Source organism: Hyperolius riggenbachi, chromosome 10, assembly GCF_040937935.1.
Source record: "Hyperolius riggenbachi isolate aHypRig1 chromosome 10, aHypRig1.pri, whole genome shotgun sequence".
NCBI classification, from domain to species: domain Eukaryota; kingdom Metazoa; phylum Chordata; class Amphibia; order Anura; family Hyperoliidae; genus Hyperolius; species Hyperolius riggenbachi.
This window is the reverse complement of record NC_090655.1, coordinates 205881904-205897528: the sequence shown is the minus strand read 5'-3', so window position 1 is coordinate 205897528 and position 15625 is coordinate 205881904. Positions and strand designations below refer to the sequence as shown.

Here is a 15625-nt window from a genome sequence, read left to right as displayed (position 1 = left end):
AAAAGCCCACTTTGACTTCTTTCAAGAGACTCACTTTAAAGCAAATGCTGTACCCAGACTAAAAGACAAGCATTACCCAGTCCATTACTATGCTACCTCTCCTATTGATAAAACTAAAGGAGTCCCTATAGTCATCCACAAATCGATTGATTTTAAGTGCTGTTTGCATAAATCCGACCCTGAAGGTTGTTACCTTATTATTCAAGGTACGATAGAAGATCTTGATGTTACTTTAGCAAATGTATATGCCCCAAATTCCAAGCAGGTCCAATTCATGTCAAAAGTAATAGATTAAATATTGCTGGTACAAAAAGGCATCACATCAATGTCCTCCTTCACCACCTGCTGGATTCCTCTACAGGTGCTTATTCATTAACTTTTAAAGCCCTCAAGAAGATTAAGATCTCCCTTGACAGACTCTGCCTGGTTGATACCTGGCGTCTCCTCCATCCGTCTGACAAAGACTATACTTTTTACTCTGGCCTCCACAAAAAACATGCCAGGATAGATTATTTCTTCCTTCAGCAGAGAGACATCTCCCTATTAACAGAAGCCACAATAGGAATTAAAATCCTCGCAGACCATTCTCCTATTTCCTGCTCTATTAAAGTGCCCCTTCAGAACAACAAACAGTTTTCATGGAAACTAAACCCCTTTCTTCTGTCCAATCAGTCCAACATAGACACAATAAGAGAAGAGTTATCTCTATTTTTCCAAATAAACTCCAATCTAGAGACCCCAGACCTCACCGTGTGGGAAGCCCACAAGCCCTACATTAGGGGACAGTTCATAAAACTGGGAGCCAAGGCCAAAAGAGACCACCAAGCCCAACTGAACAATCTATATTCTCAGATAAAACTTCTGGAAACCCAGCATAAACTCAAGCCAATGCAAGACAATTTAAACAAACTTACTGAAATACACAATCAGCTCCTTTCTAAGCTAGCTCTGCAGGCAAAACGTAAACTCCTATTGCAAAAAAAGTGTTTTATGAACACGACAATAAAGCAGGCTCTTTCTTAGCAAAAGCCCTCAGAGAACAAAGGGCAAAAACTTCAGTAAAATGCATTCTTTCTCAGTAAAGTGAGAAAAAGATTGCCTCTGAGGAAATTGCGGAACAATTTAGACTTTTTTTTATAACAACCTATACAACCTCCCCTCCCCCTCCACCACAATCCCCTCACAAAAAAACAGAAAGAAAGCAATTGACGATTTTCTCTTACAATATGGACTAAACAAACTTACTAGTGAGGAACGCTCATCTATTAATTGCCCCTTGACCGGGGAGGAGTTCTCTAAGGCGGTCAAAGATACCAAACCAAATAAAACTCCAGGGCCTGATGGTTTTTCAGCACATTATTACAAAACTTTCTCAGACCAATTGGCCCCCCATTTCCTTAAAGCATTTAATTATATTTCCAAAAGTTCCACTCCATCTAGACAACTACTAGAGGCACATGTCAGTCATACATAAACCTGACAAGGACCCACAGAACTGCTCCAACTACCGTCCCATCTCTTTGCTAAATCTTGATATTAAAATTTTTGCTAACATTTTAGCGATGAGATTAGTCCCGATTTTAGAGGCTAGAATCCTTCAGGACCAAGTTAGCTTCCTACCAGGAAGAGAGGCGAGAGATGGGACGATGAGGGCAGTTGGTATCCAGTCCTGGCTTTCTCTGCGTTCCGTGGCGGGATGTTTCTTGTCCACGGATGCCGAGAAGGATTTCGATAGTGGCGTGGGACTTTGTGCAGGCTACGTTACAACATATGCATCTGGGTCAACAAATGTTAGATTGGATCATGCTCTTATACTTAAACCCCTCTGCCCGAATAAAGGTTAACGGCCTGCTCTCAGAACCTTTTGATCTTGCTAACGGGACCAGGCAGGGATGCCCCTTATCACCTCTAATTTTCATAACCATCTTGGAACCTTTTCTAAGCTCAATCAGAGCCGACACTTCGATTAAAGGTGCCACAATTATGGATTTGAACATAAAGTCTCAGCTTTTGCTGATGACCTTTTATTTTTCATCACCTCCCCGGAGACATCCCTGCCTGGTCTCATAGACAAGCTAAAAGATTTTGGTTTTCCTCTCAAACTATAAGATACATTTTTCCAAATCTTGTGCCCTAAACATTTCAATAGAGCCAGACATAGCCTCTAAGTTAGCCTCTCACTTTCCTTTTGTCTGGGCAGAACAATCCATTAAATACCTAGGTGTCAGCCTCCCTGCAAACCAAAACTTACTATACCAGCTAAACTTTCTGCCCCTAATCTCTAACTTCACTAAAGATATAAAAACCTGGTCACTTAAACCTCACCTCTCATGGTTTGGCAGGCTAGCCACCATCAAGATGAATTTGCTACCTAGATTCCTGTATATTTCTCAAACCCTGCCTATCGTGATCCCCAACTCTTTTTTTGCCAGCATCCAATCCCACCTTTCAAACTTTCTCTGGGGCCACAAACATCCCAGAATAAAATCTACCATTCTTAACCTGCCAAAGTCCGAGGGAGGTATCGCCCTCCCAAACCTTAAAGCATACCATCAGTCAGCGTCTCTAAGTAGGATATTAGACTGGTGCTCACCTACTCTTGCCAAAAGATGGATACAAGTGGAACAGGCCTTCTCAAACCTTGACCTGAGAGCTCTTCCCTGGTCAAACCCCACCAGAACTCTAGTTGATAACCTCACCCACCCCTTGATGATTGCATCCCTGAAAAACTTTCTGTCCCTTGCTAAATCTAAGAATTTATCATCAATCCCTGGCCCTCTCACACCTTTACTCACCAACCCATAATTTCCTCCGGGCAACACCACTTCCTTTCTACCCAACCTCCGCAGTAGAAGTATTACTTTAAAAGACATTTCCTCCAATGGGCACTGTAAATCACTTGATGATCTCTCACTCCTAACTACAGATGGAAAACTCCCTCTTTGGGCCTTTTTCCAAATTTGCAGCTTTGTGAATAGTATGTCAAGGAAAGCAAATTTTTCAAAGCCTCTCTCACCTTTTGAAATGAAGGCCTCAGCTCAAACCAACCTCAGACACTCTGTTTCCTTTATACATAACCTTCTTACCTCTTAAGGCCCAACAGGAGACTTTGGCCCCTTTCAGCAAAAATGAGAATTTCTTCTACAAAAAAACCTACCCCAGGAAACATGGCATACAATTTATTATTTCACACACAAATCTTCCCTAAGTGTGAATACCCAAGAGCAAGGCTATAAAATCCTCTCACATTGGTATAGAACCCTTTTCTTTCTCTACAAAGCTAAGTTACTCCTCACCAGCGAGTGTTGGAGATGCCACATCCAGGGAGGAGATCTGCTTCATATTTTTGGGGCATGCCCCTCCCTGACCGCTTTTTGGCAAAAAGTCCATTCCTTGGCTGAGCACCTTTCCTCCATGTCAATTCCCTTCCTACCAGAGATATTTTTACTCCATGCAACCCCACTCCCAATATATCTCCACAGAAACACACTACTTTGCCACCTAATAAATGCAGCCAGAAGCTCTATTCCGCTTCTCTGGAAATCTACAGACCCTCCTTCTATTAAACTTTGGTTCTCCAAAATCAACCAAATTCAGGACATGGAGGAAATTATCGCTTCAGCTCAAGGCAGATCAACCCAATTCCTAAAAACCTGGAAGACATAGTTGGACTTCAAAACCTCCTTAGTTTATGCGCAAACAATGCATACCCCTTAAAGTCCTCTCTGACCTATTCTCCTATCGTACTCACCTGTTGTTGTACCTAATTTAGTGCTGCTTTTTTTCTGATTACCTAGCCTCCTTTGATAATTTATCATATGGTTTCCCATAACTGTTGTTTTCTCAATTGCCCTTTAGTTTCACCAGTCTTGCATGCGATTAACATTGTAGCCACTTCATGCCAATTGATCTATGTCTATGCCCTACATTGTGCCCTACATATTTGTATGCTACCAATATGATCTTTGCTTCTTTAAGATGATTTATTTCTCTGTTGTGGTGAAACACATTTGATATTGTTGTTCTTTATTCTTGATTTGTTTCAATAAAATCCTTTGAAAGTGAAAAAATTTTTTTTAGCACAAAACCACTTTAAGTAATTACTTAATTCAGTCTTGATTTTATGTTGATTTTTTGTTGACAGATTGGTGCCTTCATTATTCTATCTCTTCTCGTTATAACAAATGTCCTGCTGTTCTGCGTGACACTTTCCACCTCTATTTTTGGATGTCGGTCCCTTTGCAAAGAACAGCCACAAGTTCCCCAGGTAAGAAATATAATTAAATTAAACATGCAAAGTATAAATGGAGCAATGGAACTATTGTTGTATTTAAATGTAAGATTTGCTGGTTATTCCTGAATTTGTTAGTGCCAGTTGAAAGTAGGCACTGGATAGATAGCAAACACCTTCCAATAAGAGTGTGTTTACTAAAGTGGATCCGAAATAACCTTTTAGTCATTGCATACTTGTGTTCCTTTCATATTGTTTTTTAATACTCTAATTCCCTATAAACTAAACTAGCTTGGCCCACAGCTTTTCACAGTGCCTTGGCACTCTCAGATCCATGTAGCAAGGGCTTATGGGAGCTCAGTCTAGGCAGGAGGAGGAGGAGCCATTGATTTAAGAGGCAGAGGGGAGGAGGGAGGAGGATAGGGGACTGAATTTACACACAGGCAAGCTGATAGCATCTCCAGCCCTCAGCCTGTGACAATGTGACAAACAGAACATGGCTGCCCTCATTGTATCACAGGAATAAATAATCATAAACTTTTGAAGCTGTTTGCAGCTAGATATGCTGTGTAAACTATCTAAACTTTAGATAAGATATATAGACAAGTTGCTTGTTATAGTTAGTTTTTCATCTCGGATCCACTTTAAAGTGGATCCGAGGTGAACTTTTACCTTATTGCATAATTGTGTTCCTTTCCTGTTGTTTATAGAGCATTCCTAAAAGCCAAATACATTTTTGTTTTAATACTCTAATTCCCTATAAACTTAATAAACCATGCCCACAGGTTTTCAGAGAGCCTTGGCAGTAGCAAGGGCTCATGGGAGCTCAGTCTGGGCAGGAGGAGGTGTTACTAGCCATTGATTTCAGAGGCAGAGGGGAGGAGGGAGGAGGGGGGATTATGTTTTTTCACAGGCTTAGTGATCAAGATACACTTAAGCCTGCCTCTGTGTAATGTTTACAAACAACATGGCTGCTGTCATTGTATCACAGAAAGAAATAATAATTTTCTATTAAAGCTGTTTGCAGCTAGATTTGCTGTGTAAACTATCTAAACTTTAGATAAGATATATAGACAAGTTACTTGTTATAGTTAGTTTTTCATCTCGGATCCGCTTTAAGAGTTAATAAGGGTTTGATACTGAGTTTTTGTTGCTTGTGAAGCACAGGTGTAGGGATAACCATAGCGATAGCAGCTAGAGCATCTGCTATGGGGCCCCTAGCCAAGGCTCTAGTGCATCAAACAGTATGCTTGAGCCTGCATATTGGCCCACATACACTCACACTGTCCCTCCGCTGTTTAAAAGCAGTTTTTGGAACTGTCTAGTGTCACCGTTGCCAAGGCAACTGAACACAGAAGCCGGGCCACTGTTTCCCATTTCCTAACAGGAAGTAGAAAGAAGCCGCCAGCTGGGAAGCATGCAGCAGGTGACAGGTAAACACACCACTGCGCCTGAACTCTGGAGGAATACACAGGAGGGGGGCCCATGGAGGGAGGAATGATGTTGGCCCCCCTCCCTGAATCCCCAGCTTACTTAAGGCACTGCAAAGGCCACAGGAGGGCAATACAGTGCCCACACAGTGGCACCTCTTCCTCCCCACTCAGGGGTACTCTCCTCTCCACCCAGTGGCACCCTCCCCACTCAGGGGCATCCTACATACCACCCAGTGGCACTCTCCTCCCCACCCAGTGGCACCCTCCTCTCCCCTCCTCCCCACCCAGTGGCACCCTTACCACCCAGTGGCACTCTCCATACTTCCCAGTGGCACCCTCCTCTGCCCTCCTCCCTATGTACCCTCCTCCCCACCCAGTGGCACCCTCCCCACCCAGAGGTACCCTCCTCTGCCCTCCTCACCACCCAGTGGCACCCTCCTCACCCAGAGGCACCCTCAATACCACCCAGTGGCACCCTCCTCTGCCCTTCTACCCAGTGGCACCCTCCTCTCCCCCCACCCAGTAGCACCATTTTTCCCACATAGTGGCACCCCCCTCCCCCCACATGGTTGCACCCTCTTGTCCCCTTCTCCCTACCCAGTGGCACCCTCCTAAACAATCAGTGGCACTTCCTGTCATACAGTGGCACCCTCTTCTTCCCTTTTCCTCATCCAGTGTCACCCTCTTCCCACCCGAGTTATACCCTCCTCTCCCTTACTCCCCACCCAGTGGCACCCTCTACCCACCCAGTGGCACCATCCTCCCCACCCAGTGGCACCCTCCTCTCCGCTCCTCCCCACCCAGTGGCACCCTCCTCTGCCCACCTTCCCACCCAATGGCAGCCTGCTTACCCCTTCTCCCCACCTAGTGGCACCCTGCTCTCCACCTAGTAGCGCCCTCCACTCTCCTCACCCATAGAGATGGAGCGAACGGTTCGCCGGCAAACTTGTTTTCGCAAATTCAGCGGGTTTGCGTTCGAAGCGATTTGCAAATCTTTAGCGAGTTCGACCCGCCCCCTATACCACATCATTGGGCTAAACTTTGACCCTCTACATCACAGTTCCTGGAGCCCCCCCTTATAAAAGGCAGCAGTGTCGGCCAAGTTCTCACTCTGTGTGCTGCTGTTTTAGTGAGAGAAGGGAGAGAGGTTGCTGCAGAGATAGGGAAAGCTTAGCTACGCTCTTGTTATGGCCCATACTCACGGGCAACTTTTAGGGCCTGTCGCCAGCACACGTGAGCGTGTGGGCGACAGGCCTGCGACAGCTCCTCGCCAGGTCCCTCCGTGTACACACGCGGAAGAGGGACCAGCGGCGCGACGGAAGCTGTCGCCGACGTTCCTCCTCCCCCCGCCGGAAGCTCCGTATACTTCAATGGAGGTTGCTGTCGCTAGTCCGCGTACTCACGCGGACTAGCGCCAGTTGTGGCGGAGTTGCGGCGGCGACTGTCGCCAGGCGATTGAGCAGTTCAATCGCCTGGCGACATCAGCGACGGGCGACAGTTCAGGGTGCGCGCCCGTGCGACGGCGCGTGTTGCGGCGACAATTGTAGCCCGTGAGTATGGGCCATTAGTTTGCTTGCTGATATGTGTTGCTGAAAAGCACCACCAAAACAGCTCTTTTGAGAGTTAATGTTCTTGTGATGTGTTTTTTTTTTTTTTTGTGGCTCACTGGCACTGCATATACAACCCTGTCTGTCGCAGCTGGCCCTTGCTGATTGCTATACTGTGCCAGGCCCAGCACATTCAGCACACCTTTTCAGTGCACCTGTATGCAGGGCCGGATTTCTGGGCAGGCACCCAAGGCAGAGGACTAGGGTGGGGCGATGCAAAGGGCGCTGTGTGGAGAGCCGTCCACACCATTACACACACATGCTAGATATCGCCCATCCATTCACAGCCGCCTGCTAGGCTGCGCAGTGCGCATATTGAAATCTGTGCATGTATGCAGGCAGGGCAGCTGGCGTCTAAATACAGGAAGCAAACAAACCGGAAAAGAGGGAGAGCGGAGAGAAGCATATTGGCAAAGCCAGCAGCAGCTGCATGGTCATTGCAGCTTAGCCTGCTGTAACAGTGTGTCTCTTCAGCTCTCCCTCCACCCTCTTCACAAACTTCTGGTCAGCTGCTTGCAGGGCACGCATTGAAGCAAGTGAGTGGAAAGAAGAGCAGTCCATGCTGTCTGTGTCTGCAGCCGTTCTGCATTAAATCCTCCACAATTCAATGTACATTAGCTCCACTGTCACCTTCATCCCCTGTGCTTGCGATCTCTCTCCCTTCTACTAATTAGCTCTCAGCAGGCTGTCTGCAGCCAGGTACAGTTGGCCAGTTGCTCAGAAGTCTAATCTTTGCAATCTTTACACCCGTCATCAGAGGAGATTAGAGGTCTTGCAGTTGCCTGGCTGCTGGGACTGACATAAAGGCCCGGTGCACACCAAAACCCGCTAGCAGATCCGCAAAATGCTAGCAGATTTTGAAACGCTTTCTCTTATTTTTCTGTAGCATTTCAGCTAGCATTTTGCGGTTTTGTGAATTGTTTTTGGTGTAGTAGATTTCATATATTGTTACAGTAAAGCTGTTACTGAACAGCTTCTGTAACAAAAATGCCTGCAAAACCGCTCTAAACTGCCGTTTTTCAGAGCGGTTTGCGTTTTTCCTATACTTTACATTGGAGGCAGAAACGCCTCCGCAATCCAAAATCTGCAGCAGCCTGGGAGTATGCGTTTCTGCAAAACGCCTCCCGCTCTGGTGTGCACCACCCCATTGAGATACATTGACCAAGCGGCTGCAAACCAGCCCTTAGTGTGTGAATGAAGGAGAAAGCTCTGATTTTCAGTTTCCCCTGCCTGTGTTGTAACCCACACACAAACTCACTCACTCTTCAACCTTTAAAGTAAGCCTGGCTGACAAACAAAATGACCACAAGTATTTATGCTTACCTAAACTGCTTCCAGCCCCCTGTAGTCCGTTGTGGTCCCCTCCATTCTGCCATGGTGGAGTCGTAAACAGAATTGTTTTGCATAAGTGCAATGAACATCTTTGTGAACTGTCCATGCACAATATGTTCCCTGCAATAGGAGCACAATCACATAGTGCACACAGCCAAGAACGTGAATGCGCAGTGGTCTGTGACTCAGTCGACTTGATAAATTTAAAGGCCTGACGACAGTAACTCTGGGGGAGTCGGGAGGACAGCAAAGGAGCTAACTGACTACAGGGGGCTGGAAGAAGCCCCAGGTAAGTATAAATCCTTGTGGTCGTTTTGCCTCAGGTACACATTAAGCGGAATACTCACCTGACAACCCAGGAAGATGGATCCCAGTGATGCCCCTTGATGACGAACGTCCCCGATCAATCTCCCTGCGGGTGGTACACATGATGGCACACGACAGATGCGAACGGAAAGTCAAGCGATCACAATACTTTGAGTGGAGTCGCCAAGGATCTTAAAGATCTGATCTGCTGTGATGGACGTTATCACCGCACATCTCCAAACGTCCCTCGCGTAATCACGCGTCTGTACCAACGTCGCTTGATCGCAGAAACGATTACTTGTCACTCACAAAATTGCCTGTCATTGGAAAAATTGCATAGTGGGTGTGGGCCTTTAAGCAAGCCTGCAGTGAACAAAAATACATTTATTAGAGCAAAAACCAAAGGGATAGCTTAAACAGTACCCCTTTGGTTTTTGTTCTCAAAAATAAATGTATAAATAGATACCTTAGGTATTATTTGTATATAGATATTCCCTTAGTGGGACGCCTCTGGATAGTCCTTAGGTTTCCCGTAACACGCAATAATTGTCGCCCGTCTGGGATTTTGACACAATCTCTCAGGGGAAAATTCAGAGACAGCAGCTGTACAGAGGGATCACTAGCCTTTCAGCAAGAGATGCATTCTTTTGTTATGATGGGGGGGGGATGGATGACAAATGGCACAGGAGGGTGCTGATTCCTGTGTATGTAGCGCTGAGGGGTAGTTGGTGAGGATATTGTTAGTTGGGGGGCGGCTGATGACAGTGGAAATGGCAGTGGATGAAAATTACAAATCCTGCCCTGTACATTTGTATATATATTTGGATGTGTTTGTTTCAGAACTAGGCAGCATGAAGATGGGCAGGAGCCCGAAACAGTGGACTGTCCTGCCTTATAGTTCTTTTTAAATTTTGTATGTTTTTATTCCAATAAACAGATTAAGCTTTCTTTGAAGGTGGTGCGGATCATTATCTTCTTGTGCTGCTGTGGCCTCAAAGCACACCTCATTAGGATCATTTACTGCAGGAAAGTAACAAGCGCCAGGATAAGTACTTTTGGACTATAAGACGCAGTAACTTTTTCTCCTCACTTTTGGGGGGAGAAAAAGTGCATCTTATATTGGGCTGCTCGGATACCCCTTTTTTAAAATCCGAATTGAATTTGGATCCGGATACCCAGATATCCGAATCGGATATCTGAATCGGATATCTGAATCCGAACTTTTTGGTACCCGAATAGAATCAGATATTCGAACCCAGTATCTGGGATATCCAGATTTGGATATCCAAATAGAAAACTGGAAGTGGCCTTTAAATTGCTAAATGATTGCTAAATGATGATGCTAAATGATGCATTTAGCATCATGTTTTTTTTAAGAGAAACACTAATTGATTATGTGGGGAGTTAAAATACAAAAAAAAAATAAGAAATAAAAAAAAAAATGGCTGTAAATTACGGTGACCATACGTCCCGGATTGTGGGGGACGCGTCCCGCCTTCGGGGGGCGCTGTCCCAGGCTGCATGAGGTCCTGGGAAACGTCCCGCTTTTAGCTGCGGGATGTCCCGGCCTCGGGACGCTGGCCACCGTACGATCGCATGAACTGGCTGCAGCGTCTAATAGACGCTGCGCCAATTCCTAGCCTGCAGCCCCGCTCCAGCCTGCATAGTCTCCGGCAGGCGAGCAGGGCTACGGGAAGATGGCTGCCGAATCCCTGTACTGGAGACTATTTGTGTCTCCAGTACAGGGTTTCGGGCACCATCTTGCCGTAGCCCTCCTCTGCCTGTCAGCGCGGGAGACACAGGCTGGAGGATCGTCCGAGGAGCTGCATGCCAGAGGCCGCCCGGGAGCGAGAGAAGACTTCTGCCAGGTGAGTTAATGCTTTTTTTCCCCAGGTGAAATGCTACCCAAATTGCGTTTATTTTGTGCTGTCATGTTGCTCACAATGCGTTTATTTTGTGCTGTCAAGTTGTCCAAATTGCGTTTATTTTGTGCTGTCATGTTGCTCAGAATGCGTTTATTTTGTGTTGTCAGGTTGCTCACGATGCGTTTATTTTGTGCTGTCATGTTGCCCGCATCGCGTTTATTTTGTACTGACATGTTGCCCGCATTGCGTTTATTTTGTACTGACATGTTGCCCGCACTGACATGTTGCCCGCATTGCATTTATTTTGTACTGACATGTTGCCCGCATTGCGTTTATTTTGTGCTGTCATGTTTGCTCACAATGCGTTTATTTTATACTGACATGTTGCTCACAATGCGTTTATTTTGTGCTGTCATGTTGCTCACAATGCGTTTATTTTGTACTGACATGTTGCCCGCATTGCGTTTATTTTGTACTGACATGTTGCTCACAATGCTTTTATTTTGTACTGACATGTTGCCCGCATTGCGTTTATTTTGTACTGACATGTTGCCCGCATTGCGTTTATTTTGTGCTGTCATGTTTGCTCACAATGCGTTTATTTTGTACTGGCATGTTGCTCACAATGCGTTTATTTTGTGCTGTCATGTTGCTCACAATGCGTTTATTTTGTACTGACATGTTGCCCGCATTGCGTTTATTTTGTACGGACATGTTGCCCGCATTGCGTTTATTTTGTACTGACATGTTGCTCACAATGCGTTTATTTTGTACTGACATGTTGCCCGCATTGCGTTTATTTTGTACTGACATGTTGCCCGCATTGTGTTTATTTTGTACTGACATGTTGCCCGCATTGTGTTTACTTTGTACTGACATGTTGCCTGCATTGCGTTTATTTTGTACTGACATGTTGCCCGCATTGAGTTTATTTTGTATTGACATGTTGCTCACAATGCGTTTATTTTGTACTGACATGTTGCCCGCATTGTGTTTATTTTGTACTGACATGTTGCCCGCATTGTGTTTATTTTGTGCTGATATGTTGCCCATTGCGTTTATTTTTTGCTGACATGTTGTTCACAATGCGTTTATTTTGTACTGATATGTTACCCGCAATGCTTTTATTTTGTGCTGACATGTTGCCCACATTGCGTTTATTTTGTGCTGACATGTTGCCCACATTGCGTTTTTTTTCTGGTGTCTGGGGTAACTGTTGCTGCATGTATTATTTAATGGTCATAGATGGCTATGTTTGCTGCTTTGGGGTTACAGTATACTATTAGCATCACACAGTTTCTGCACACCCATGATGCAAAGTCTCGTTTGACCACATCATGGCGTAAACACTGCTTTCTTATGCCTCACTGTTACATCATTACGTTAGCTCCGCCCATACAATGTCATGGCCACGCCCATTTTTTGCTGCGGCGCAGACCCCCACTCCCAGTTTTCGTCGCTGCACACGCTACATTCCCCCCATTTTTTGCCGCCCCCCCCTGTCCCAGGTTGGACCCAGAAAAATCTGGTCACTCTATGTAAATTAACATCAGGACTAGGTTCCAGACAGTGGTCGTGCAGCCACATTGTGCCCAAAGTCCAACCACACAACTAGGACATAACAGTTTTCATCCCAGAAATCTCAAAAAAATTACACAGCAATTGTGTTTTGGGTTAAATATAGTTGGTATCAGCACAGCAGCAGTGGCCTGTGGCACCTGGCAGTGGGAGCAGCACAGGCAGCAGTAGCAGGGCAATGCAGCAGCTGCAGGTGTAACGTGTACCAGGAGCATGCCGGACGTGGCACGTGTACGTGGCACGTGTACGTGGCACATAGCGTATGTGGTACCACAGCTGTAAAAAAATTGTGAACCAGGCGGCTTAGTTAGTAATAATTAATCAGGAGGCAGAGGTGCCTCTAGGGACCCGCTTATAAGCTAATTGCCTGGAGAGCAGCTTTATCTAGGGGCGGGCTTCCAGGGAAAAAAAAAAGGGTTATTTTTCCTGTCCTTAGAGACTAAGGGTGCGGAGAGAAAAAGTTTTGATGAAGGCATCTGCTAAGCCTCTCATAAGGAATCTGCCAACCTTTTCTCTACAACACTTGTATGGCATTCCCTAATTAGTTATCTGGAGATCTAAAGTGTGTCTGTCTGTGCACTCCTGTCCTCCCCCTACTTATGACCAGGAAAAGACAACACATCATAAGAGGAGTATGGTGTCTTTCTATGGAAGCAGGTAGAAGGCATTCCAGAACAGACTGGCCAGGGGGGAAGGGACTAGATTTCCCCCCAGGCTGCTGGTATAGTGTATAAGGCAATGTGAAGCACTAGGCTGGGTGAGGGAAATAAAAATACAAGTACAAGGGAAACTGCAAGCTGGTAAATGTACAAAGCATGATGCAGAAGAAATGCTTGCCTCCTGCAGAGTCTGTAGAAAAAAACCCTGTCTGCTCTCACAATTTTAAAGACTGTGCTTTGGCAATGCTAAATGTATTTGGTCCTGCCAATAAAGCTTTTTTGGATTTGGATTTGGATTGTATGTGGACAGCTGGATAAGGTATTACACAGGGTAAAAAATTTGACAGTCCCTAGACTCCAGGAGGGCTACGGCTACTGCAGCTTGTGTGAGAGATTGTCAGGGACAGGAGTCCTATTACAGGCAAGTCACCTCTGTGTGATGTGGCTGCAATACAGATAAGCTCTCTGCCAGTGATGCTCATCCAGATTCCAGATACCCAAACTATCCAGATATCCGAACTTTTTTCTGGTATCCGAACCCGGATACGGATTAAGATACCTGGATAAATCCAGAATGCACTATCCAAGCTAACTCAGATACCTGTTAGGTATCTGGAAATCAGTCCAGATACCTAGTTCGGGTACCCGGATCCAGATAGCGTAATTACAAAGATGATGTCCATGACATCATTGAGCCAATCAGAGGGCTCCCAGCTGAAGCCCTAGCAACCAATCACAGAGGGGAACCCTGGCCAGAGTCTCCAGTATAAAAGGTGGGCACCATGATGAGAATCTCGTCCTCGCTTGTGACTACTCACTGAGAGACATCTCCAGTGCTATTGGCTAAGCAAATGCTGTATTACTGAGTTAAACCTAGCGTTTTTGCTCCTAAACACTTGTACTACACCAGTATTTTATTGTTTTTTTAGTTAGCTAGCTTGTATTTTGATTTTAGTCAGTGTGACAGTCAGACTCAGTGCTGCAGCTGCTATGCTAGGTTAGGGCCTGCTCAGTGCAGTTTCTAGGTTAAACTGCTCCCAGGGCGAGTATCAAAAAATACGCCCCCCCCCCCCAAAAAAAAGCTAAAATGCCAGCTGCATTTAGTGCGCTGCTGTCCATCAGCACATTAATGTTACAGATTGTTACGCTTTGCTGAAAAGCGGACAGAAGCGCACTAGTGTGTACAGGTCCTAAAGAGTTTGGGCCGCTGACACCGGTCCCACTTATTCAGTGACGTTTGTAGGCAACCACAGCATTGTGTGAAGGGAGAAATCAACACAAGTGGTGATTGGTTCCTGCCTGCAAGGGGGGGGAGTGTAGGGCCAGGGATGCTGGAAGCTGCAGCCACACTCCCAACTTTTTGAGATGAGAAGGAGGGACACTTTAAGACACACCCACAGCCAGATTTGTACTTTTTACCGCCCGAGGCCCTCTGTCACCAGATGCCCACACACCTATACATATATTCCAAACCCCCCCAGCAAAAAAAAAAAAAACAGTACCTGAAATTACAGAAGAGAGGTTTTTACATCCCACCATTCCAGCACTGGGGCCCTCTTTGATCAAGTAGCTTTCTTCTTAGCGCAAGCACAGGCGAGCGTATCCATACTGGGCATGCACAAGTAAAGTCTGTGCATGCCTAGTAGAACTAACGCACTTGTGCAAGGCTTTTTTTACTCTGTGCACAAGCACTGCATTTTACTGGGCATGTGGGGACCTTGCTTGTGCATGCCCAGAACAGATACATTCGCCCACGCTCGTTTGCATTCTGAAAGGAAGATACAGGAAACCCCTGGACTATCCTGCCCTTCCATAAAGGCACCACAGCTCCCAGCAAGCCCTACCTCCATTATAGACGTACCACAGTTTTCAGCATGTTTCTCCCCTCCATAGAGACACCACAGCTCCCAGCATGCTCATCCTCTTCCATAGCGGCACCACAGTTCCCATATAGTATTGGATTGTCCCTAGGGCCTCAAGAGATTGCTGCTGGGCCCCTCAGGGCCCCAATGTGAATTGTGGTCCCCTGTTGAACATTTTCAGTGGAGTGCACTGATTTGTCTGTCTGGCTTGCTCCTCTATGTGCTTCATCCTCGTGGGCGCCTCATCTCTGTGACCTGACGGCATGAACATACTCCAGTGGTCACAGAGATGAGGTGCATGTGAAAAGCGAAAAACTCGCAGAGGAGCGCACCATCCAGACAGGTGTATGTGTGCTCTGCTACGAATACCCAGAAGCTCCAGGGGACCACTATTAACTTTGGGGAGACCAGGGGGGTTCGCCAGCCGGCTCTGGGGCCCTAAGAGAAATCACAATACTATATGGAGGAGGAGGGGCATGGTGGGATCTGTGGTGCCTCTATAAAAGGAAGGTGCATGCTGGGACCTGTAATGCCTCTGTGGAGGAGAGGAGCATGCTAGGAGCTGTAAGGGGAGGGGGGAAGGGGCTTGCTGGGAGCTTTGATGCCTCCACAGAGGGGGGGGGGGGGATGCTGGCAGCTGTAGTATCTGTATAGGCTAGGGTTGCCAGGTCGGCTGATGGAGAAAACCGGACAGGGGGTGGAGTTAGGGGTGGAGTTAGGGGCGGAGTCAGAAGCACACTTTTATGTAGAGT

At 46.2% G+C, this 15625-nt stretch overlaps 1 protein-coding gene across 1 annotated transcript in view; it reads left to right on the top strand.

Annotated features, from left to right (window-relative positions):
* The window catches only part of LOC137536229 (membrane-spanning 4-domains subfamily A member 4D-like), a 285896-nt gene that overhangs the window by 233806 nt on the left and 36465 nt on the right, over nt 1-15625 (top strand). The window contains exon 6 of the mRNA XM_068258352.1: nt 4145-4267. Within this exon, the coding sequence (XP_068114453.1) occupies nt 4145-4267 (123 nt within the window). The remainder of the gene's footprint in view (nt 1-4144; nt 4268-15625) is intronic.